At 39.2% G+C, this 23,545-nt stretch overlaps 1 protein-coding gene across 3 annotated transcripts in view; it reads right to left on the reverse strand.

The window, feature by feature from the left end:
* The window catches only part of MYPN (myopalladin), a 77,649-nt gene that overhangs the window by 9,399 nt on the left and 44,705 nt on the right, over nt 1-23,545 (reverse strand). For all 3 annotated transcript variants that reach the window (XM_060092355.1, XM_060092350.1, XM_060092363.1), the window contains 8 exons: nt 23,163-23,279; nt 22,305-22,677; nt 14,587-15,177; nt 14,076-14,214; nt 4,322-4,543; nt 2,837-2,986; nt 1,836-1,918; nt 527-653 (listed from right to left, as the gene is read on the reverse strand). In XM_060092355.1, the coding sequence (XP_059948338.1) occupies nt 527-653; nt 1,836-1,918; nt 2,837-2,986; nt 4,322-4,543; nt 14,076-14,214; nt 14,587-15,177; nt 22,305-22,677; nt 23,163-23,279 (1,802 nt within the window). The remainder of the gene's footprint in view (nt 1-526; nt 654-1,835; nt 1,919-2,836; nt 2,987-4,321; nt 4,544-14,075; nt 14,215-14,586; nt 15,178-22,304; nt 22,678-23,162; nt 23,280-23,545) is intronic.

Genomic DNA, 23,545 nt, shown 5'->3' on the forward strand with positions numbered 1-23,545 from the left:
CTAGCTAAAGGTGATGGATGTTGACTAGTATGAGAAACCAGCTTCTGTTTTCATAAACTGCCTTGTAGCCATCTTTTCATGACTATAGTTTTTTCAAAGGCTGTACCTCACAGCAATTCACTTCAAGGTTGCAGAAATCATCCTTATGCCTTTATAGTAATAAAGACTTTCCAGGTACCATATGGAAAATGTCTGAATTACATCACCTCTTTGGTTGTCTTTACAGGCATAGAGTTAACTTGGTACAGTATCAGTGTAATTTTTATTAAGATATGAACACTTAAAGATTTTATGAAATACTTTTGTCTGGTATTAAATGCTCCAAAAGAACCTTGTGGGAGAAAAAGTGCTCTCTCTCTCTCTCTCTCTCTCTCTCTCTCTTTCTCTCTTTCTCTCTGTTCCTCAGTCCCCTTTCCCCGAAAAAACAACAACCATAAAACAAATACAAACAAAAATAGGTGCATACAAACAAACAAATACAAAATATGAACAGATTGGGAACCAAGAATGGTGTACTAGAGTCTACCTTACAGTCCAGGCGACAGAGGCGCCCCTCGTGAGCTACCATATCCCCAGGAGCCTGCAGGAAATGTGGTCGGAAAAATCGTTCCTGTAGGGGCTCTTTGTCTCTTTCTTGCGCTCGGGACCTTACTCTAAAACAGCAAGCATGTTCAGGCATTACGCATAGAAACCACTTCAAAACTTATGACAGTATAGACATTTAGGCATGGCTCTCGGGCCTGGAGAAAGATTTTTTTGGGGGGTGGGGGTGACTGGACCATGAAGGGATAATAAATAATAGTGTGGAGCTGATGTAAAAAGCAAAGTACTAGGCATCTCACCCACTGTAGGGTTATCTTGTGAGATCTGTAATTAAATAAACAGGCTTTAGCTTCTTTCTCTCTGAAGTCATTCTGGGTTAAGTGACTCAGCTCCCCTTGCCTTGGGTTTGACCAGTTGTTCAGAAGTTTCAGAATAAAGAAATCAGTATTCAATCTGAACCTCAAATAAGAGCCAAAAGAGAAGTCCTGTTTATCACCCAGAACAAGGCAGCTGCAATCCCTGTGTCTCTGAGTAATAAAATTTAACCTGGCTAATAAATTATGTCAGACCATTAAAGATGATCATGAACTTAAATTGGTTAAGACTGACCACAGTAACAGCTGTTCTTGAAGAAGGAAAAAAACTGAACAAGAAGGTAGAGTTGCAACGGTGGTAAAATACTGTATCTGAAACATGGGTCACTATTTTTGTTCCTTTGGTAAGTCTAATGTAATTCATCCATGTCAGCAACTATGAAATGCTTTGCTAAGACTTTGTGGCACCATAAGACTCGAGAGAAAGCCAGGCTCTTTCTTCTTAGTGATTAGTAAAATCGGAGAGGAGGAAAGTCAGTTGCTGTGTTGGAGACAACTGTGATATTGGAGACAATAGCAACAACAGAAATCTTTTATCAGTATACGTATACTCATTAACGGTTTCTGTTTTTTAAAGACAAGGTAATTTAATTCAGAGAGTCTGATTTATATATTATGTGCACAGGTGCTACTGATGGTTGAAATTTTTGAACCGTTAAAAGTGTGCCGTGGACCAATGCTTCTCAAATTTAATGCGCTTATGAATTACCTGGGGATCTTATTAAAATGTAGATTCTGATCAGTATGTCTTGGTGGGGCTTGGGATTCTGCATTTGCAACAAGCTCCCAAGTGATGCTGATGCTGCAGGTGGAGGACTACACTTTAGTTGACAATTTGTAGACCAGATACTTCAGTGCTCATTGTGGTGGGTGGCTGCTTGGGAGGGGCTAGAGAAGGGAGATTCTTACTGTCTTTACCTGTGAGACTGACCAGCAGCTGTTAGTCGACTTCGAATGGGCAAACCTTGTACCATCAAGTGGCCAGAACAGCTGATTCTCCCCTGAGAAATAGAAAATGAAGGAGATTAAAATAAATAAAAACAATTCTACATTTTTTCAGTACATATACATTCTTATGGACCAGAACATTATGAACTTTTTGGCTAACTATTATGAGTTTTGTTTTGTTTTTTTTGAGGGGGGATGAAAACAGTATAACTCCTTAAATCACTGTTAATATTCCAGGGAAAACGATTTTTAGGAATATTGTGACTTTCATTTTTAAGCTGAGAAATGAACAGACATAAATGTAAAAAAATCTGAATTCTTGTGCACTTAACATTATTTGTAGGCACATGCAGAGGTCATGGTCAAGTATTTTTATACTTTCCTCAATAGAAGTTATCTTCAAAACTAACATTTTAATAGGAGGAGTGGGTGAGTAGAAATTATAGTTCTGTACCTCCTAGTCTAATAGTAGTTGAAGATATTTATTCTGCCATATCTTTAAGGGGAATTTTAAGTCTTGGTCTCTTCAGAAAAGGAAAGTGAAAGATTATGGCTTTCCAACTTTTACCAAAAAAAAATTTTTTTATGAGTGAGGGATATTCACAAGTAATTTGCTTTTTCTCTAAAGAACAAAAAATAGCAAATCATTCTTTGATAGAATAATTTGTTGACTCTTCAAGAGAGTCAATGAGTTGATCAAAACAAGATTTACTCCAATAGGTCTGGGGCATATACTTAGTGAATAGATACTACTAATGGCCTTTGACAAAGGCTGAAGGGTGGTGTGACCCATCAGTGGCTAAATGGTCTTGTAAGTTGTGATACTGTGCTCTAGTTACACACAGTCTCTATGCTCCTTATTCATTTTCCTCAGAAATCCTTAGTAACTTGCACTTCTCAAGGTTTATTCACAATGACATGAACCGCTCCTTCCTCAGAGTTCAGTAAGGCTCGGAACCCTGCGTCTCTACCTGGGGGTTGGCCGCCATGATGGTGTAGTTGCCGTCATCATCGCCGGTGGTGGAGTCAATGTGCAGAGAACACGTCCCATCTCCTTCTCGCCTCATTTTGAAGTGCTCATTTCTTTTTGAAATCTGCTTCCCATCTTTGAACCAGTAAACCTGAAATGAAAAATAATCAAGGAAATATACACTGTTCTGTACATCTTTTTTTTTTTTTTTTTTTTTTTTTTGGCTGCACCATGCAGCATGCACAATCTTAGTTCCCTTATCAGGGATGGACCCTGTGCCCAGTGCATTGGGAGAGTGGAGTCTTAACCACTGGACCACAAGGGGGGGTCCCTATTCTGTACATCTATAGAGGATAATGATACAAGAAGTAGGATAAGGCAAGGATCGATTGCCATCTCTACAACTAGTAACCCATCCCTTATAAAACACTTAGAAAACAATTTTTAAACATATTACAAATGACAGTATAACATGCTCCTCCACTTTTACATATACAATATTTAAGTAAGAAATTAGGTATAATTTAGGATTGAGAAAAAGCTTTTGACTATTTTTATTATATTTATAATTACTTAAAAAGCCACCCTAAGGACCAGACATGTCTTCAGAGGCAAAATAATTAAAACTGCAAGCCTGGAACTTTTCCTATTATCCTTTTACAAACTCAAGTCTCCTGAAGTCCGAGATCTCAGGGCCTAGAATAGCTGACCTTACTTGAAAGGATAGTATGGTTTATTATACCAAATGGAATGAGGCCAGGATTCAATTGCTAAATTGCTAAATTTCTCCTCTGACTAAAATTTAAGTATACATAGTTTTCAAGTTAAGTTCTGAATGTATCAAGGAGATCTCTCAAAGACAGGGGAGTTAAAGTACTGGTTGCAGTTGCCCTTCTCTACATTTCCTGGTCACCTAATCATACATACCAACGCCATGTTAATGTTTGTGAAAGTAGAGTGGATAGATTCCCTGCTGTAGACATACTGGGTATAAATCCTTCTCTCAGCTGACTGCCAAAAAGTCTGGTGACTCATAAGATTTTTCAGCAGCCGGTGATAATGATATGACATTTTCGGCATTTACCAACCTAACAGTAATAATACAAATATACCTCACTTTGTACAACAGGCAGGCTGTAGATTTTCAGTAGATGTTAAATATAAAGAGAAGTATCAGTTTGGTGAGTGTGATGGTTGAGAGAATCAAGAGCCCAAAATAGAGGATCATGACTAAGAAATTTATTTTCAACTTTTATAAAAATTTTAACTTACCCATAAGTTATCTGATTTGTTTTTGCCTGGCTATTTAATGATTCTATTCCTGATTGTATCTTTTTAGTCAGATTACCTGGGCTTTGTTAATTTTCTGGTATTGATTTTCATTCCCTCTGTAGATACTGCACTAGAGTCTGGTAAGACTTTCTTGAAGGCACTGTCTATAGTTTTGCACTGTTAGTTGGCCAACTGGCTGGTCATCTTCCCCTACCTTTGGGACAGGTATCCCAACAATTTTGCAGGTGAATGTCACTGGAGAGCCTTCGGTGACCCGGAAGTGCTTGAGTCTTTTGTCAAAGATGGGAGCAATACACTTGCCCGTGGGGATCTCATCATGTTGGATTTCATCATCTGATTCATCAACAGGGGTGCGTTCCAAGCGAAACTCTATTTCATTCATCAGCCTCTGCTCAAAGCTTGAAATTTTGTACTCCTGTCAAAATGGCAAACATGTTTTAATTTCAATTTCTGTGGGTGAGGAAGAATGTGTTCATCAATATAATGTGAGGACGAAACTTTTTAAGATTCAAATGTTAGATTTACATTGTGGAACCTCAGTAAACCAGGCATGTTCCATTTCCAGTTCCTCATCATGGAGCACTGAAGGAGATTTGTGTTTTTACTACAATCCCAAACTGTCCTAGTGAACCCTGATTCCTCACCTTCAGCATGGAGCCCCGGTAGAATATTGTAGGGAATGGAATGAAGATGGAATATAATTTTTGTAGCTACTAATAGTGTCCATTTCAATATGTAGAGCTGCCTTTGTGGTATTTTGGCAAAATTATTCTGAACTGCATTCTGATACATGCCTGCATCACCAGCTTCCTGTCTCTACTAGACATTCCCATCTGCATACTTGAGGAAAACTTGTCTTGAATAGATCTCCCTTGACCCCATGTCTGCCTACACTGTGTCTCTGCTGCCCTCACAATGAAGCTATTTGAAATAATTTTCTATTGTTATAGCCTCATTTCCTTGTCGCCTGTTCTCTCACTAACATACTCCAGTTAGGCTTGTGTTCCTACAGTTCCAATGAGATTGCTGCTGTCAGGGTCTTCACATTTGCCAGATCCACAGATAAGTTGTCACTTATCTGTTCTTACCTTACCTGACCTCTGAATAGCATTAGACACAGTTGGCTACTTTATCCTTTTTGAAACATTTTTTTTTTCTGTTGGTTTCCATGACACTCTACTGGTTTTCCTTCTCTTCCCCTAGCTGGTCCTTATCAGTCTCCTTTACTAGCTCTTCCTCCTCTGCTCTAGGTGATCTCATTCAATCTCACAGCTTCAGATACCTTCTGTATGCTGATGACTCCAAATCCATGTGTCTCAGCCTGGTATCTCCCCAGAACTCATATACCCAATGATCTACTCTATATCATGAGAGTCATATACCCACCAGTATACTCTCTGTCATGGCTTGGGTGCCTCACGGGTGCACCCATGGACCAGCTTAGCATGGTCCAAACAACACGCACTTGATTTCTGTCCCCCAGGGAAGATACTCCTACCCTGCTCTTCCCCATCTTTGGAACTGGCACCACTCTTCATCCATTTGGTTAAGTGGTTAAGCTGGTGTTTCTCACATTACCTATGGTGAAAACCAGATTTTAAAAATAGATTTTTTCAACCTATACTCTTGTAAAATAAAATAAAAATGAACTACTAGAAAAATGAAATAGAAAAAGCATGCAGAATTATTATATTCCATAGACATAAAATTTCTCTGTCAAATGCTCTAGAAATTTCTTAATGGTTACTTTCAATTTCTATACTTACCTCAAGGTGGAGACTGGCACAGGTCTAAGACCACACTTTGAGTGTACCAAGTTAACCTAAATCTAGAACTTATCCTGGATTCCTCTGATTCCCTATCCTGCCCTATTCTATCAAGTTTAAATGTCACCTCCCTAAAGCAACTTTCCCAGGCCACTTCATCTAAAGTAACTCCCAATTCTAATTCTCTGCAGAGCATGGACTGCTATCTAGTGTTTTTCTTGTTTGTATATTGATTGAATGATTGAATATATCTAAGCCTTAGAATGTTAGCACCTGAAAAACAGAGCTCTTGTCTGTCTTGTATCCCACTATATCAACCATATATGGAATAGTGAGTGCCTGCTACATGGCAGGTGCTCCACGAGTATCTGAAGAATGAAAGAATACATGAATGACATGGGGGCCATCACTTGTTCCAACACTACTGTATCTTTGAGGAATCCGGAGTCATGTGCTTGGGGTGAGGGTGAGCCCTTTGGTTAAACTTGTGAATCTAGTTAACCATAATTTTATGATTTAGGTAGGCCCCATGGAGATGGTACTAGGATGCCCCTGAAGTGGAATTTGGGAGCACATGGCTGATTTGCATCTGCCCCTAGTGATAGGCAGAGTAATTGAGTTCAGGACTCATGAGATATGTTCTCAAGCTATTAAATCACATCATTCATGTCCTCTAGCTATTGTCTTATACATATCATTACCTGAATTTGTGCAGAATTGGAACTTAGGAAACACGGACACCAAATGTTTCTTGGTTTAAATTTCTTAGAACCAATTTTAAATCTTCCCTCTCAGCCTCATCTCAGACTGGGTAAACAAAATACATCTACAGCTCTTTCAGGGTAGAAAAATGATTAATCTCCAGTTAAGCATATTAATTTTAAATCAGATAAACAAACTAATTAAAGTAAAAGATTGTTCAATTCTAATTTGAAACCCAATTTAGTTTAAAAGTATTAAGACTATTTTCTACATTTTGTGTTTTTTTTAAGTTAATACTTAAAGCTTCCAACTATCTACCTATTAGTTTGAACTATATGAAATTGCCATTTTTGAGGGTTAAAAGAGGTAAAATATCAGCAATTTCAAATTATTCAACCTAATACTATACAGCGAGTATATTTTCCATAAATACATTAACTAATCCCACAAATTTGAAATGTTTCCTAGTCTTGACAATTTAAAATCCCATAAGGAATATACTTTTCTTCTTAGTTGAATTGCATTCATGCTCCTAAATGGGTATTATTTTTCCTTTTAACAAATTTGTTTATTTTTTGGATGCTTAGGAGTAAAACCAATGAGTAAAAGGAGTAAAGTAAAGTAAGAGGAGTAAAACCTCTTACTATGTGAGGTAGGTGCTAAATAGCTTTATTATTTAAAAAATAATAGTCAAAAGCATAATTCATATAGTTTGCAAACCTCACACACAGATCCTGGAGTTCAGGATAACCCAGGCTTTTTGTGAGGGTGGCAAGAGGTCTTAGCTTCTTATGGCTTCTCATCTTGTTTCATTTAAGTCCCCAGATTCCCAATCCATTCCATACCGCCTCTAGCCACTATTTTAGTGGAGTCCTTGCTCCAAGCTAAAGAAACTTCTCTGCAGCTTCTCCTACTGCATGATGGGTGAGGGCTGGTAAGTTCCTGGCTAATTACATTGTCAGAGTTATTATGGGGGGGGGTGGAAATGAATTCCTGAAATTCTATATTGAAAGTATGATCTAATTTTTCCAAACAAGTATTACTGTACATTGTGGTAAGTTATGATTATATCTATACTTTAGGAACAAATGGGTGATACATAAGGCTTTTGAGCACTTGCCTGAGAATACAAATACCACATTGTCTCCAGGTATTCCAAACAGCTATTTTTAGGAACTTGATTTTACCAACTTGGGACCTGATTTTATGGAATTTATAAATGTTTGAATTGATTTAACCAAAGGAACTATGGAAGCAATATGATGAAAATACGCACGTTTTGTTTTTCTATAAATGTACACATATTGGTTACATATTTACTCTTCTACCAGTACTACAAGTTGGGAGGTGATGAAAACAGAACACTCAATGAGTTATCTAAAATATACCATTTGTAACTATGTACTGAGGATACAGTTGTATTCTACTGAGGCACCAAGATGAGTTAGATATCAAAAAACAAGTGAGTTGGGAGACAAACTATCCTCCAGAAATTTCAGAGCAGGTGCCTAAGGACAGGTTAGATGATTGATATTCTTCACCTTCATCTGAGATACAAAAGAGTCAGGAGGGAGAAAATCCAGTGAGAAGACTTTGGAAAGAGCTATTAATGTCTGTGAGTGTCCCACCTCCACCTCCACCTGTACCCCCAGAGTACCTGCCTTTCACCTCCAGTTTATTGAGAGAGATTAAATAGACCCATTTGTAGTGTTTACTGTGTTCCTCCGGTGGATTGGTATCTGACTCCTGCCTAAGAAATCTAGAGTGAGGAGCAAGGTGGGTTTTTGTTGGTGGGCAAGCTGAAGGTTGCTTTCAGTGGCCCACACTCCTGCATTGTGTCAGGTCAGAGGACCTGTGATGGTTCCTGTCATACACATATGGGCCACATATGAGACAGAGCCAGTGTGGAGTCAGCTTTTGTCCCTCTGTGGCTGGGGAAGGAAGGAGTTGGGAACAGCAGTTAGTGAAGCAGGGGAGGAGGGAGTGAAAAAGCAAGAAGCTGGCCATACTTCCTTCCTGGCTTTAGATTTCCCATTTGTAGAGGTCCCTGGGGTGTGCGGTGTGAGGTGTGGATGGGGGCGTTTGTGTGTGGGATCTTATTTTTGAATAAGGATTGGGGTGTTGGTTACCACAAGGACTGGTCATTTTGTATTACTGGATCAAGATTGTATTTTGCAACAAAGTAAATGTAGACCCGTATGTGAACTAAAATTGGTCAAAATGGTTTTGAGATTACCTCACATTTGAGATTGCCAGGAGAAGGATTAGCCCCACTAGATAAATTTAAAGGGATAAAGGGAGAAAAAAATAAAATTGCTTTTAAGATACAGTTGTTGAAGGTACCAGTTATATGGTATAAAGTATAAGTTACAGATGCACAACAAAATAAGAATACTGTAGGTCAAGGAGCTTCCATGAAAGATTTCATAAAATATTTGGGAAGTTGAGCCTCAGGAACAAGGAAACCCATGTAACTGTGCGGCAGGGGTATGTGACCTGTTTCTAAAGCAGTGAATCTTTACAACTGAGATGTTTACAAAGATGCATACCATCCCCAGAGCAGGAATTCATTTTTTTTTTTTTTGGTAGTGCTTTGCAACTAAGAGTTGGTTATCCCAAGGATAACTAATCCTCTTATACATAAATCAAGGTTGTCATTCCAAGTTGTGACTGATGGGATTCAGATTTTGTAAGGACATTTGCAAACAAGCAGTGTGTTTAAGTTAAATTTGAATGTGCTTTCTGCACTGTTCTGCACAAAGGTTGTACTACTGACCCACTGTCAGCGGCTGTACACTTTGAATTTCCAGAACTGGATTTGGGCTGTGTTCTCCATTTTCCCTTGCCTTGTCCCCTTTGTGAGTAAAAGTAGGAGTTTCTGCGTCAGCTGCTTGTAGGTGATGTCTGTGCTCAAAGGAGAGAATATTTTTCTGTGTAAATCTGGTCTGTATGGCAAGCAAGTCAAAGACATATGGCCCATCCTTTCCAGGCTTATGTTAAAGACCTTAAGTGAAAATGAATTGCATAGAATTTCAGTTGCTCTGTGAAAGAAAATGAAAAGCTAAAAAAATTACATCAGAAGAGTATGCCACTTGAAAATATAATTCTTTTTTTTTTCTTTAAAGATAATCCTCTTAAGGCTGATAGTTTGACAATTTGAGGCATTTGGTTTCTGGGACACATCTGCAGAAGTTTTCTTCAAATTGTCAGAGTGGTGGAGAGTGCCTTCCTCCTTCTAAGAACCACAGTATAATGGCACAACCCAATCAGATACGGCATTGCCAAGGTTCCAAATTTCCAAAACGTGGGCCATGATCTGGCACTCACTGCCCTGAGCGTGCTGCTGGCTTCCTCTACTCTGGGTCTGAGTCTGGGCTTCAGGGGCAAATAATCAGATAGGATCAAACCAGCTGGAAGAGCCTGCCCAAAGGGTTCCCAACCAACTCTGGGTACAGTGTTCACTAAAAGAAGTTTTATGTGTCAGAGAAAGTATTCTCCTTTTGTTCCCGGGTGAGGCACAGTATGGACAGCAGATAAGAGATTCCTAGATTAACTTGGAGGTTAACCTACACAGAGGATGTCTTCTTTTATGATTTATCCAATACTACATTCTTCCTTCAATAGAAATAACCAGGCTTCATGGCTTACCCCCTGTCCCTGCTGCCAAATTCTTAGAATACTATAATAGTCACTGGGGACACAGCATTCTATAAAACACTCTACCTTCAAGGAGGTTGCATAAAAATACTTTAAATCCAGATTTTGTCTTTAAGAATAAATAATTACTAAATGGTTCACAGATTTATTTTATACTTAAATGTTCAATTAACACCAGAGTTTTGCTTAATTTCAGTGTGTTTTTTTAAAAAGGCTTTCATCTTTTTAGTCAGTTGATTAAAATAGATTGTTATCATAGTAGATAGTGTCTATAATTAGGTATAATCAGAATCTCTATAGTTAAGTGAGATATTTTCCATACAGATGCAACAAATCCAAAATTTTCCCCTTGGTCAAAAGTTTGGTTATCCTATCTGAAATTAATGTAAATCCCAAAGTTGTGAGTTAATTCAGCAGATATTACCTGAGCACCTCCTCTGGGCCAGATACAGCAGGGGTGCAGCAATGAACAAGACCCCCTCCCACCCCCTGCCAATCCAGCTCCCAGGGAGCTTGTGACTGGTGCATCCTGGGTGGGTCCACAGCAGGTGACATGGGGACACTTCACTATTCCAGCACCCAGGGTCCTACAGTGCCCACGGTGAGCAACATAAGGCCAATGACTACGTTGAATTCTTATTAGAAAAGGAACAGATGGCAAGACTGTTTGCCCTCAAGAGAGAATTTTCATAAAGAATTCATGGTCAGAGATGAAAGAGGTAAGATTTAAATAGAAGAAATGACTAAGCAGTTTAGAGAAGAAGGAGATTAGAGGAAAAAAAGGCAGAGCAAGAGCTAGGTACTTATTTTTCCCCCCTCTGTCATATAGGGTAGTATCTGGGAACCACAGGCAGTTTTAATGAAGCCTTCATTTAAAAAATGGGAGGAAGGAGCAGAATAAAGAGATGGGAAAGTTTCCAGAGAAATGAGGTCAAGGAGGAAAGTTGAAATAAGACATTAAATGTGTGTGTGTGCGCTTTAGACATTAACGGTCACCAACTATATACTGGGAGCAGAACGTCATACTAAGTCATGTATGCATTAAAATCGTTGGTTATGAAGGTTCCATTACATTTTGTGTGATCCTGGGTTCCTCTGACATCTCAGACTCACCTTGCTAACCTAAACCAATTGATGTCCAGTGAAGATCCACTGGTGGTGAACGATACCCTTCAAAATAAGAAATGATGCAGCCTAAAATCTACAAATCTTTATCAGTTTAGAAAGCTAGACAGTTTAATAAATATGAACATCTGAAAGGATGACACCTTTGTATCACACAAAGTCCTAAGAATCAACCAGCAAATGCTAGTTGCTAATTGAAAATGTTATATAAAATGAGTTTGAGGATAAACACTGAAGTATTACAGCAGAGAAATACAAGGTGGCAGATACATCAAAGAAACCCTATTTCTAAAACATTAATTTAGAAGTTTGAGTTCTGGGGAGGACATTTTTTATAGTCAATAATATTAATTGTTCAAGGACCTTTGGTTTACATTCATGCTCAACATAACATGTAAATGCTTTAGAACGTTTACTATTCTTCATCAGTTTAGGAATAACATAGGGCAAGAGAGTCCAGCTTTCTGGACCTAAAAGTGGTCAAAGCAAGATAAAACAAAACAAATGCATACTCTTCAGAGGAATCATTTGCTTCCCCGTCCTATGTGCAGGCTAATATGGGAGTAAGAAAACAGATGATTTTGACCCCTGTGTCCCCAAAATGCAGGTGGAGGTGGCTGTCAATACACATGTTTCTTTATGATTGTTCCCCACTTTTTCTCAGCAAATTTTCTTCTTCCTAACTTCCTCAATGGGCCACAATACATTTAGACAGGTCTTCATGACTTTTTCACTGTCATTTCCCAAGGCAGCAATGGACAAAACAATATTATAATATGGTCATCATTTATTCCTCAAAACTTTCTCAGAATCAATATCTACCAACCTAATGCAAGCATTCCATCTCAGACAGCTCCTTAGTTTCCTGAATTGCATTTGTGCAGCTTGGCTTTCATGATCCCTGGCCTAGAATGCTGTGTAAGATCAATTCTGTAATTAATATACCATAATAACGCTCAGAATAATAATTGTCAGAAGAACACAGATGTGTCACAGATATTTGGTATATAGTTTTCACTGAAATATGGAGAGGATTGAGATGCTTTTTGAGACTCCAAGTTCCTGCTGTTAGCTCTGAAGATAATTCATGATGGAGGTTTAATAAAGAGCTCTGCTGGGTTTATGGTACTCCACTCATGGAAGTTCATGTTTATATGTACTCACATTTCAGGTAATTAAGAGAAAAACCCTACTTTCCCCTGAGTTGGGGCAATGGATTAACATGGATCTACCTACAGAGTACCCATAAAAGTAAAATTAAACAGCCTGTGTGCTGACCTGGTATCATTTTTACAGGGTTCTAATTGCTCCCTGTCTGAGTTGTTAAAGACATAGGCTGAACACAGCTCTGATTTCAACGACACTTAGAAGGATTAACAACCACAACTGTGATGACACTATTATAGGAAAACAAATCTGTGCTAGACAGAGCAACGTTTATGGGGCTTGGAGGTATTTGTCGTAAAACTGCAAAAAGGCTGCAGAGTTTTAGGGAAAATGTGAAAGTGTCCTGGAGACCAGGGCTCTGGTTCTCATTCTACCACTGACAGTTTGACAACTGTGCTTCAGTTTCTCTATCTAGAAGATGGAAGAGAAGAATAGTTGCCTTGGTGTTTGCCTCCCAGAAATATATGTAATTTGATGAAATAATACATGAAAAGTGTACTCGATTATGGCAAGCTTAAATATCCTGCTTCAAGTCAATAATTTAAAGTCAAGTTAAAAAAGCATTTTTAAGCATTATTATTTTAAGCATTTTAAGCATTACTTTCAAGAGAATCCACTCAGTAAAAATTGTCCAACATATAACACAATAGTAAAATACTGTATATCAATGGCTCCACTGGAAGTAAGAGATAGAAACATGAAGGAAAACAGCGTATGGGCAGGGGAGTCTGGAGCCTTGTTTCCAGGGGTCACTTATGTCACAAATTCCACAATATTTGGTATATAGTTTTCACTGAAATTTTATGTTATACTTAAAATAGATTTTATCAGTTCCCACCTGGGGAAATAAACCAAGAGTTAGATTATTAAAAATGTAAATCTGCATTTAAAAAGTAACCACCTTACAAAAAGCAAAAATAAATGGCTCCAATAAAATACTTAGTCTTTCTTTTATGTGATGCTTACAGATGACTTTCCTTTTTCTCCTTCTGTGTAAACACTTACTAGAAAGCAGGGAGTTGTACAGGTTGAAACACAGGATATTGGCTAATGGCTATTTCACGTGCTTCAACCTAATGTAAAGATTGAGAGGAACTGGTGAGCAAACCCCCAAGCACATTAGATTGAAGCAGCCAGATAAAGGATGGCTTGGAACCCTGGAGTTCCTTAAAGTCTAGGTCATCTCAAGGCTCAGATATTGCAATGTCTCAAAGATGTGACGGTGTTTGCCAATACTGAGGATTGTTGGAATGGAAAACAGACTATCTAGTCTCTCTCCTTAACATATACTATTCTAGGTAAACGCATGTAGACAAGGAAACTGAATTAACTACCGGGCTAAATCAAGAACTGTGGATCCATGTGGACGAGTTTCCTACATGAACCATGGACAGTCTGTGCTCTGCCTTCCAAAACTGCAGTGTCAGCTTCACCGAGGTCAGGTGACCTGAGCATCCAAGGACTGAATTAAGCAAACTTACATTCCTTACAAAGAAATTCCAATAAACCATCTGAACCCAACAATCTTACCTGCTGGTTTGATCTGACATCACTAAAATTCATTTTTTTCCCCAAGTCTAGAATCACTGCATTCTTAGTTTCACGAATGTAATCATCATTCACTGGTTGGGAAGACTTTATGTGTTTCTTCATTAGTCCCTGGGATGGCCTGTAAAATAAATTCACACCTAAATCACTCATGAAAAGTACTGGCCAGGGTACAAGGCCTAGAAATCAGAGTGGTTGGCATGGCAACCAGAGCCAGGAGCCATCAGGCACTTACGGAGTGCATCTTGCGAGCAAACCTTGAGCACTGCCCAGAAAATCTGTGTCGAGGTGTTTTCAGTATTTAAATTATAAAAACATTATTTAAGGTAATCATGTCCTTTTGTCCTAAGGTGTTCAATATCCATTTTGTGTCTAAGAGATTGGATTATGTAGGAATTCACTAAATGAGAGTCCTGTCCCAGACCAAGCTACTCTTATGTGGGTCCATTCTTAAATGACATCTTTTACATCAAGAAACCTCAATGATACTTACACGGATGGTGCGCTTCTAGGCAGCCCCATGGCATTGGTGGGTGGGATGGCAGGGAGAGAAGGCAGGACGGAGCTGAGGAAAGCCACTGGGTTCTGAATCCGGCTGGTGGGAGAGACAGGAGTTGGGGACACGCACTGGGGCTGAAACTGGTTTCCGCTGGAGATGGAAAATGTGAGTGGTAGTTGTGCTGTCTCTGTCGGACCCGGAGGAGGTAGCTCGTTTTGGACAGAAACCGCTCCCAGAGATTTGGTTTGCGCCGAGGGCTGAGAAACTAAGAGGCTTTCTTTGCTCACTGTCCTCTGCATGGCTTGAGGAGTGCTGATCAGGGTGAACACTGGAGAGCTGGAAGGGGACACGGTTGCTGCGGTCGTGCTTGTGGAGGGGAAGAAGTGCTTTGGCCGGGCCAAGCTGAATGTCTGCGATGAAGGGGCCTTCACCGGCTTGCCGGATGTTGTCACCGCTGGGGCAGCAGTGGAGGTCAAAACACTCATGTTGAAAGGAAACTCCTTAGGAGATGAAGGAGATGGGTTTTGCAACTGCTGTTGTTCCAGTAAGACTTGGTTGTGAAGCTGTTGTAGCTGGCTGGAATCTCTGCACAAGAGTGGGGAGAGAGAAGAGAAATCCGTCACCATCGCCTCAGCCTGTATAGACAAGCTGTTGACCGCTTGATGCTGATTAAGAACACACAACCATTGTTGCCAGAAACCAGCCGATCAAATTCGGGCACATGGGATCTAGTTCCCTGGCCGGGGATCAAACCCATGCCCCCTGCATTGGAAGGGCGAGTCTTAACCACTGGACCGCCAAGGAAGTCCCTGTCTCTCCTTTCTAAGTCTGTTTGATTGCCAGGAAGAAGGGAAAGGCCACCATGATGCACAACTCCAAGAGGCGTCATTCACATTGTGTTCTTTGTGTTGTGACCCTGGAGTTGGGCAACACAGCAGCCCCATTTTAGAATGTTATAAATTAGAAAGAAGAAATAGAAAAATGGTCCTCTTGTTGGAAGTACTCAAAGTTCTGAGATGAGCAGATAGTATCTCTGTTTCGGGATAGAAGGCACTGAGCTACATACTGATGTGAGTTACTAAAGGGGGCTGAGTTCCCTGAGAATGTGCTATATTCTTCACTCTGCCTCATTTTAGAGCAAACTTTAACAAAGCAGCTGGATGTGTCTTGGTGTTTCTCATCCTCTTCTGACAACAAAGCTTTATAGAGAAGGTGACCATATGTCTCGATTCATTCTGGACAGTCCTGCTTTATGCTTGTTTTCCTGGCATGATTATTAATAGTGCTCCTTCACTCTCAAAAATGTCGTGGTTTGAATGATGGATTATATGGTCACCGTAATTATGAACGTTACTTAGACTTTTCTTGTGCCTAAAGAAAAAAAATGATCAAGCTGGGAGCGCTTTCTCCATTTATAGGAACCTGACTCACAGAAGCAGTATATGAGTTGCCTTAAGTCCCACAGTCTATTTACTTCCTCTTAACAAAACAGTTAATTAATTTTTTTAAAAAAGAAAATGGAAAACGAAAGTGTCTAAAAGTCATATATGCATAAAGTTGTCAGGGCTGTCAAACTTTGCTGTTTAGGAGAATCTACTCATGAATAAACAACCATAGGAACAGCCACAAGTGAGACCACAGTGCTTCAAGCCCACCGTGGTTTTATGTTCTTTGAAAATATGTTTTGGAACATGGAAGGTGATCTGCTGAACACGAGATCTATTAAAAATGAAAGGTTTTAGGGCCTCCCTGGTGGCGCAAGTGGTTGAGAGTCCGCCTGCCGATGCAGGGGATACGGGTTCGTGCCCCGGTCTGGGAGGATCCCATATGCCGCGGAGCGGCTGGGCCCGTGGGCCATGGCCGCTGAGCCTGCGCATCCGGAGCCTGCGCGTCCGGAGCCTGTGCTCCGCAACGGGGGAGGCCACAGCAGTGAGAGGCCCGCATACCGCAAAAAAAAAAAAAAAAAGAAGAAAGGTTTTATATTTTCATACCATTGGGAAAGTCAACACCAACAGCAATAAAGTTGAGGCAGAAAGTTCTCCAAACTTTGATTTAAAAAAAATTTTGTTTTCAGTTGAAGTGTGGTTGGTTTACAGTGTTGTGCCATCTCTGCTGTACAGCAGAGTGACTCAGTTATACACATAGAGACATTCTTTTTAAAAAAATATTCTTTTCCATTATGATTTATCACAGGATATTGAATATAGTCGTGATTTTTAAAAAAATTCTTGGAGTTTAAGACCTTTTCTCTTGCCTTCATTAACATTTCTGATACACAATATACGGAAAAGTAACTTCACAAAGTAGAGACCTATCTCCACTTTCATGACTGCTGTCAAATGCTACATACTATGCGACTCTTTTTTCAACTAAGAAAATTCTTGTCCTCTGTTCAACTATGAAAACTAAGAATTTAGAAGTATAGCCACCTGGCACAGTAACTTTCTTCCTCCCTTTTAGAAGTAAGTATTTAAGCTGAGAGAATAAAGTAACATAATTAAAATTAATAAAATCTTTTCATTCCATCATGGATAAAAGATTCAGCAATCAAGAGAAGCAGAAATATCTTTGTTAGATTATCCTTAGAAAACTATATACAATAACGTTGTTTCTGCTGGTGTTAACTTTCCCAATGGCATGAAAATATAAAACCTTTAAATTTTTAATGGATCTCATATTTGGCAGGTCCCATTCTGTGATTACTGTAGCATAAAGAAAATGCCATGTGGTTTTTAGGACATGTTTGTATTGTAGTCTGAGTAACTTTTAATTTGATGGTATTGCAGAAATATTTTATTGTGGTTATGGAAGTAGAAAAAATAGTATATGAAAACTAAGTAATCTTAGAAAGATAAGGATGAAAAAAGGGGCCAGGAAGTCATTTGGTATTGATTGATTCTTATTTTCCTTTAGCTCCTATTGAGTGAAAACTAAGAACCAGCTTTTAATTTTAAGTAAGACTTTAAACAGCATGTTAGCCCTTATCATTTAATGTAGTATATTGGATTGTAGAGGGTCACAAACTTTAAACATAATGATATATGAGATACAGCATCAAATAGTTTTGATTATCTAAGATTCTGGAAGAATTCATTTGAGAATAATGTCTCCTTTTGTTTGACAGGGTTTTTTTCCCCCAAATTTTATTAAACTGTCTTGTTTCAGAAGGGATTTAAAACAGCTGTTTCAATTTGCTTATTCATGACATAAGGGCAAGGTGTCAATTCCAGTATTCAACAAACTTTTATTGAATCTTCTGTATGTTTACTTTGCTAGGTACTGTAGGAGATACAAATATGCCTGGGATAGTATGAGCAATTCAGGGCTCAAAAATCTTACTATACATACATGTAATACAAATATCCAGTGGTTATTTACAGGTAACATATGGAACTTACTATTTAATAATGAAGGTACAAAGTGCAATGAAAGAAGAAAGGAAAGAAAGGTTAATTACAAAGCATACAAAACCCTGAGCAACCTCTCTAATTCAAAATAACAGCCTATCATAAATTACTATAAGCTCAGCTGCTCATTTCTTGTTGCTATGAGGATTTCTGAAATCAGGTTTATACCCAGTTTTCTTTCTGTAGATTATCAACTCTCCTGGGTTCCCTGAAAATATCTTCTCTTTTGCCACAACTTAGCTTAAGCATGATGCTCAAGAATATGCCCTCTGCAGACAGATAGACTTAGGTCCTAATCCTGGCTCTGCCACTGATTATATGTGTGGTTTGGGGTGGTTTCTAGATTTTTCTGACCCTGATTTCTTCATAAGTAAGATAGGAGTAAGTAATATCTCTTCATGTTGTTGTGAGAATTGATAGATAAATCACCTAAATCAGATAAGTGATCAATAAATGGTGGCTATTATATTTTTTCAGTTTCTGAACTACAAATATCAATTTCAAGATTTGTAAGAAAATTAGAGTTTCAGAATTATAACGATGTTTCTTGATGTGGTTTCTGGAATACAAAAGAATTTCTTAGGGATTTTTTTATTAACATCTTTATTGGAGTATAATTGCTTTACAATGGTGTGTTAGTTTCTGCTTTATAACAAAGTGAATCAGCTATACATATACATATATCCCCATATCTCTTCCCTCTTACGTCTCCTTCCCTCCCACCCTCCCTATCCCACCCCTCTAGGTGGTCACAAAGCACCAAGCTGATCTCCCTGTGCTGTGCAGCTGCTTCCCACTAGCAATCTGTTTTACATTTGGTAGTGTTTATATGTCCATGCCACTCTCTCACTTCATCCCGGCTTACCCTTCCCCCTCCCTGTGTCCTCAAGTCCATTTCTTAGGGATTTTAAATGGTTGAGATAAAATGTCAAGGCTTAATGACAAACACAACAGAACAACTTGGGCTACTGTATCAAATACTTTTGAAAGCAATTTTGGCAACAACAACTTGGGGCAGTGTGTGCTGGAGCCAGCTCTCGATGGCTCTGGAGGGCAGGTTGTATACACCTCATCCCAGTTCCCAGTTTAATGACTTTTCTTTAGTAGCTTGAAATCAGCCATGGTGGGAGGAAAACTGGCAAATGCTACAAATCAGGGCTTCCCTGCCTCTGCCGGTAGTTAAAACATTTGCTAGCACATTGCTGATTAGGATAACTAATTCTGGGTAAATACGTCTCTGCAGTCAGCTTTTAGCTGTGGTTTTGGCAGTGGTAACTACACTGGTTGTGCATTAGATCACCCAGAGATCATAAAAGACAAACCTTACTGATTTAGGCACCACTGGCCAGAGAGTCAGTTGGCCTTGGAAAGGATCCAGGCATAGTTACTATAATCTTTTTAAATGTGGGTCAGTTCATAAACTTTAGTGAACCTCAGAACCCTCTGGAGGGCTTGTTAAAACATAGATTTCCAGGCCGCACCTCCAAGAGTTTCTGATTCAGTAGGTCTTGAGTGGAGCACGAGAATCTCTATCAAGTTCCCAGGTGATGCCAGTGCTTTGAATAGCAAGGCTCTAGGTGATTCTTGTCTGCGTCCAGGACTGAGAACCACTGCTCTAAAGAAACACTTGCCCAAAAGCATAGGCTTATCCAGTACATTCTGATTTTAGTCTGACGTTTTACTCACTTTAAATGTTAATTCTTCTATTTTTTTCCTGGCTGTGGAGGGGTGTGTGTATGGGGCTGGGTGGGGTGATAAAGGGTTGTAACTCAGGTTTTCTAACTTTACACCTATACTTTCCAACCTGGCTGTACATTAAAATAATCTGTGGAGAGATTCTCATTCAACTGGGATGGAAGGCATAAATATTTTTCAGAAGCTCCACATTTCATTCTAGAGTGTAGCCAGGATGAAGAGTCACTTCTCTAAATAGCTTAATATTCAAGCTGAAAATGTCAAAGTCTGAATTATCTAGGCTTTGATGATACAGTGTTGAAAAATGACAGCTTCCTTCTCTGTTGCAGTTTTAAGATCTATAAGAATTCTATTTTTTGTATGAATGGCAAATTGAAGGAACAAGCAGAAAATTGTATCCTCAAGATTATTGAGTCAATATATTTTAACATAAAACCTAAAAGATTAAAACCAGTAAGAAAACTTTGTAGGCATGTGGATTCACAAAGGGTGTGTGTGTGTGTGTGTGTGTGTGAGAGAGAGAGAGAGAGAGAGAGGTGAGCATGCACATGTGTATTCATACCTCTACTAATACAAACCTATATTCACACAATTAGGTGAAAATTTAAGGAAGACAAAAAATATTGAGTCCCGTTGAGGACTGGATTTTTAGAGGGTGTCACTACATAATTTAGTAGAAAGAATTTTTATATTCATTGAAAGTTTCATGTGGTAGATACTGCTGGCTGACTACTTAATTTTCCCCTTTGTAAAGGAACTTGATTTTACGCATGGAGGCAACACGTGGAGCTAAAGACCACACTTCCCAGCTTCCTTTGTACTTAATATACCATGTGACTAAGCTCTGGCCAATGAGATATAAGCAGGTGATTTTGGGTAAGTCCTAAGAAGGCTCCTTTAAAGGAGTGTAATTGGACTTCTACCAATTTGCCTTTTCTGCTGCTTGAAATACAGACATGATGACTAGACCACCATCAGCCATCTTGGACCATGAGGGCACTTGGAGAAGAAGCCAGTGCTAAAGATGGCAGAGCAGAAGACTGGGTTCTTAATGACTATGGAGCCATCATAACAGCCTCTGACTGCCCATCTAATTCCTTTATTTGAGAGAAAAATAAACCCTCATGTGTTTAACTCACCATTAGTTTGGGCTTTCTGCAACATGAAGCTAAACCTAACCCTAACTGACATACCTAAACAGTCCCTGGGTAAGAGGAGGCCCTACAAAGGAGGCAATTGATTGTTTTGGGTTACCTGTTCTCACAACTCCCTTCTCTGCGAACTGCCTTCACACACAGTTCTGATTTGATCCATTTGACTCTTCTTCCCTCCAAATGTAAATGCTCTGCACCTGACGAGGCTGGGCTAATTGGTATTTGGAATTGAGCTGCTGAGCACGATTTAGTTAGCAGTGGAACTTGACACAAGTCGTGACAAGACATGCCATCAAGGGCCAGATATGAATTGATGAGTCTTCCAAGAGAGAAGAGTAGAGTGGATATGCAAAGAGGAAACAAGGAGGTGCTCAAGACGGAGTGTGAGCAGGGGACAGAGGCTGGACTGACCATGTGTGTGATCCTAGCTCTTAAATCCCTGCTTCTCCTTCTCTGTGCAGGACCTGGCTGTGTTTTGTTGCCCATTGCTGCTTATATCCCTACAATAACCTCTTCCCTTCTTCTTACTTTAAGTAGATTCCTATTTCCTGGGACTGGCAGAACTTTGAGGGGACAGAGGTATTTCTGGATGTGACCCGCATGTTTTGTAACATTTAATTTTATGCCCAGAATTTCACCTTGTGTGGTAGTGAGAAAAATATAAAACTAAGCAACATGAACTGCTTCCAATGAATATCAGCACATTGAGAAACACATGATAGGAGTGCTATTACTGTAGATTTTATTGTTGATATTTAAAGGTTTATGTAGTTATAAATGTAATTTTTATCACTTTGATGTGTGGATCAAACAAAACATAATAGTAGTATCATATTCTGTGCTTGCTTTGCTATGGATGCACATTAAATTTTGCAACATGACTGATGGAAGCTCTCTAGAGGGTTTGGGTGACAACTGCATCAAGCTCCTGAGGTGACTCTGGTTGGTGGTCACCATGCCACCCTTAGAGGATGCTTCACTTCCTTTGTAATTTCAACCCATTACATTTATATGAAGCCTGTTGTTACTACAGCATATCTAGCCATATCAAGGAGCTAACTAAAAAATACTAGGTATCTTTTCTATAATGACTACAAAAACTTAAGTTAAAGCAGAAATGAGGAATAGAAAGATGAAATTTCACACCGTAAAGATTATTAGACATGAGAAAGGGCTTTATAAGGAGAGTGTAGAAGTGCTTCACCTGGAGCCCTCTAATGTTAGACAGACATCTTTTTGAGCTAGTTTAGGAGTAACATTTCTTGGAGGTAGAATATGAATAGTAAGGATGAAAGTGATAGTACACTTACACTGATGTAAGGATTATGATTTGCAAAGCATTTAATGTGTGTTTTCTCATTTCATAATTTCCCTTTTTAGCTCCATCATTTTTAAGAAGGGCAGAGTCAGAGAAGGTCACAGGCACTCTTGGTTATTCATTCTAATTTTTACTTACAGTTTGGGTTTGGCCAGAACTGGAGGGGGCTCTTTGACGGGCGAGGAAGGCTCAGGGATTTTTGCTGACTGTCCATTGAATCTCTCCTGGAAGGAATCAGGCCTGGTCTGGTTGGTGGTCACCATGCCACCCTCAGAGGATGCTTCACTTCCTTTGTCATCTTCAGGCAGGTTGAAGTGGACACGGAGCCCGATCCTTGAGCTGGACCGGGGCTCATTGTGATTCACCAGAACGCCTTCCAGTTTGGGTTTAGGGAGTTGTTCCACGGAAGGAGGCTCTGGGTTGGGTGGGGATGGCTGTTGCTCAATAACAGCCAGGTTGGTGGTAGAGTTGGCTGAGTGAAGAGACCCATTGTTTCTGGGGTCTTCATTTCCTGAAAGGATGATAACAGGACCTGAGATATTAGCCTTACTCAATAAGACTGAGATGGGATTATAACCCTGAGACAGGGCATGTATCCAACCCAGGCGAATGTGCTAATGGAAATGCTTGTCAAAAACAGAAAACACAATCTGGGACATTAAAGAATGGTAAGGATATAGGAAAAAAACAAAAAAAAAACCTAAAAAAATCTAAGTACCATTTTGGAAAGAATTTTAGAAGTTTAGGTAAGATCAAGAAGATGTTTTCTTAGGGAGTATAATAAATAACAGCAGGATAACTGGCGTGGTGGTGATAAATGCAATGAGAAATTGAAAACTGGATTCTGTTCAAGAACACTTTCCTCAATAATTCAAAAAATTTTAGGAGAGCCAAGCTAGCTTCATATGAAAAGCAGTAAGAGAGGGTAATATACATTGTCCATACTCATAATCAAAGTCATAGTCTAAACTGTTCCGGCATTGAAAGAGCCCTTACCTCTTACATCTAGCTGTGCAATGCTTGACACTGTGCCGTATTTATTGCTTGCAGTACAGGTGAAGCACCCAGAGTCTTCCGCAAATACCTCAGCAATGACCAAAGTACAGATCTCCTCTAAACCCAATAAAGCAGAATGGTTACTGACTTATTTACGGAAATGGAATTATGGAATTTTCTGATATTAGATGGTGATTCTATAAAAGTCAATAGAGGAAGCCGATTATATTAATTGTTTGAAAACATTTAGTCCAATTATTTGATTGAATTGACTGATTAGCAGACTAAATGAGCCAAAGGAAGTAAAATGAATAACTCCATGCAGACAATCAACAAGAGGATTTAATGATAATATAATGTATATTACGGATTTGAAGATTATC

Source organism: Mesoplodon densirostris, chromosome 1 (assembly GCF_025265405.1).
Source record: "Mesoplodon densirostris isolate mMesDen1 chromosome 1, mMesDen1 primary haplotype, whole genome shotgun sequence".
Lineage (NCBI taxonomy): Eukaryota > Metazoa > Chordata > Mammalia > Artiodactyla > Ziphiidae > Mesoplodon > Mesoplodon densirostris.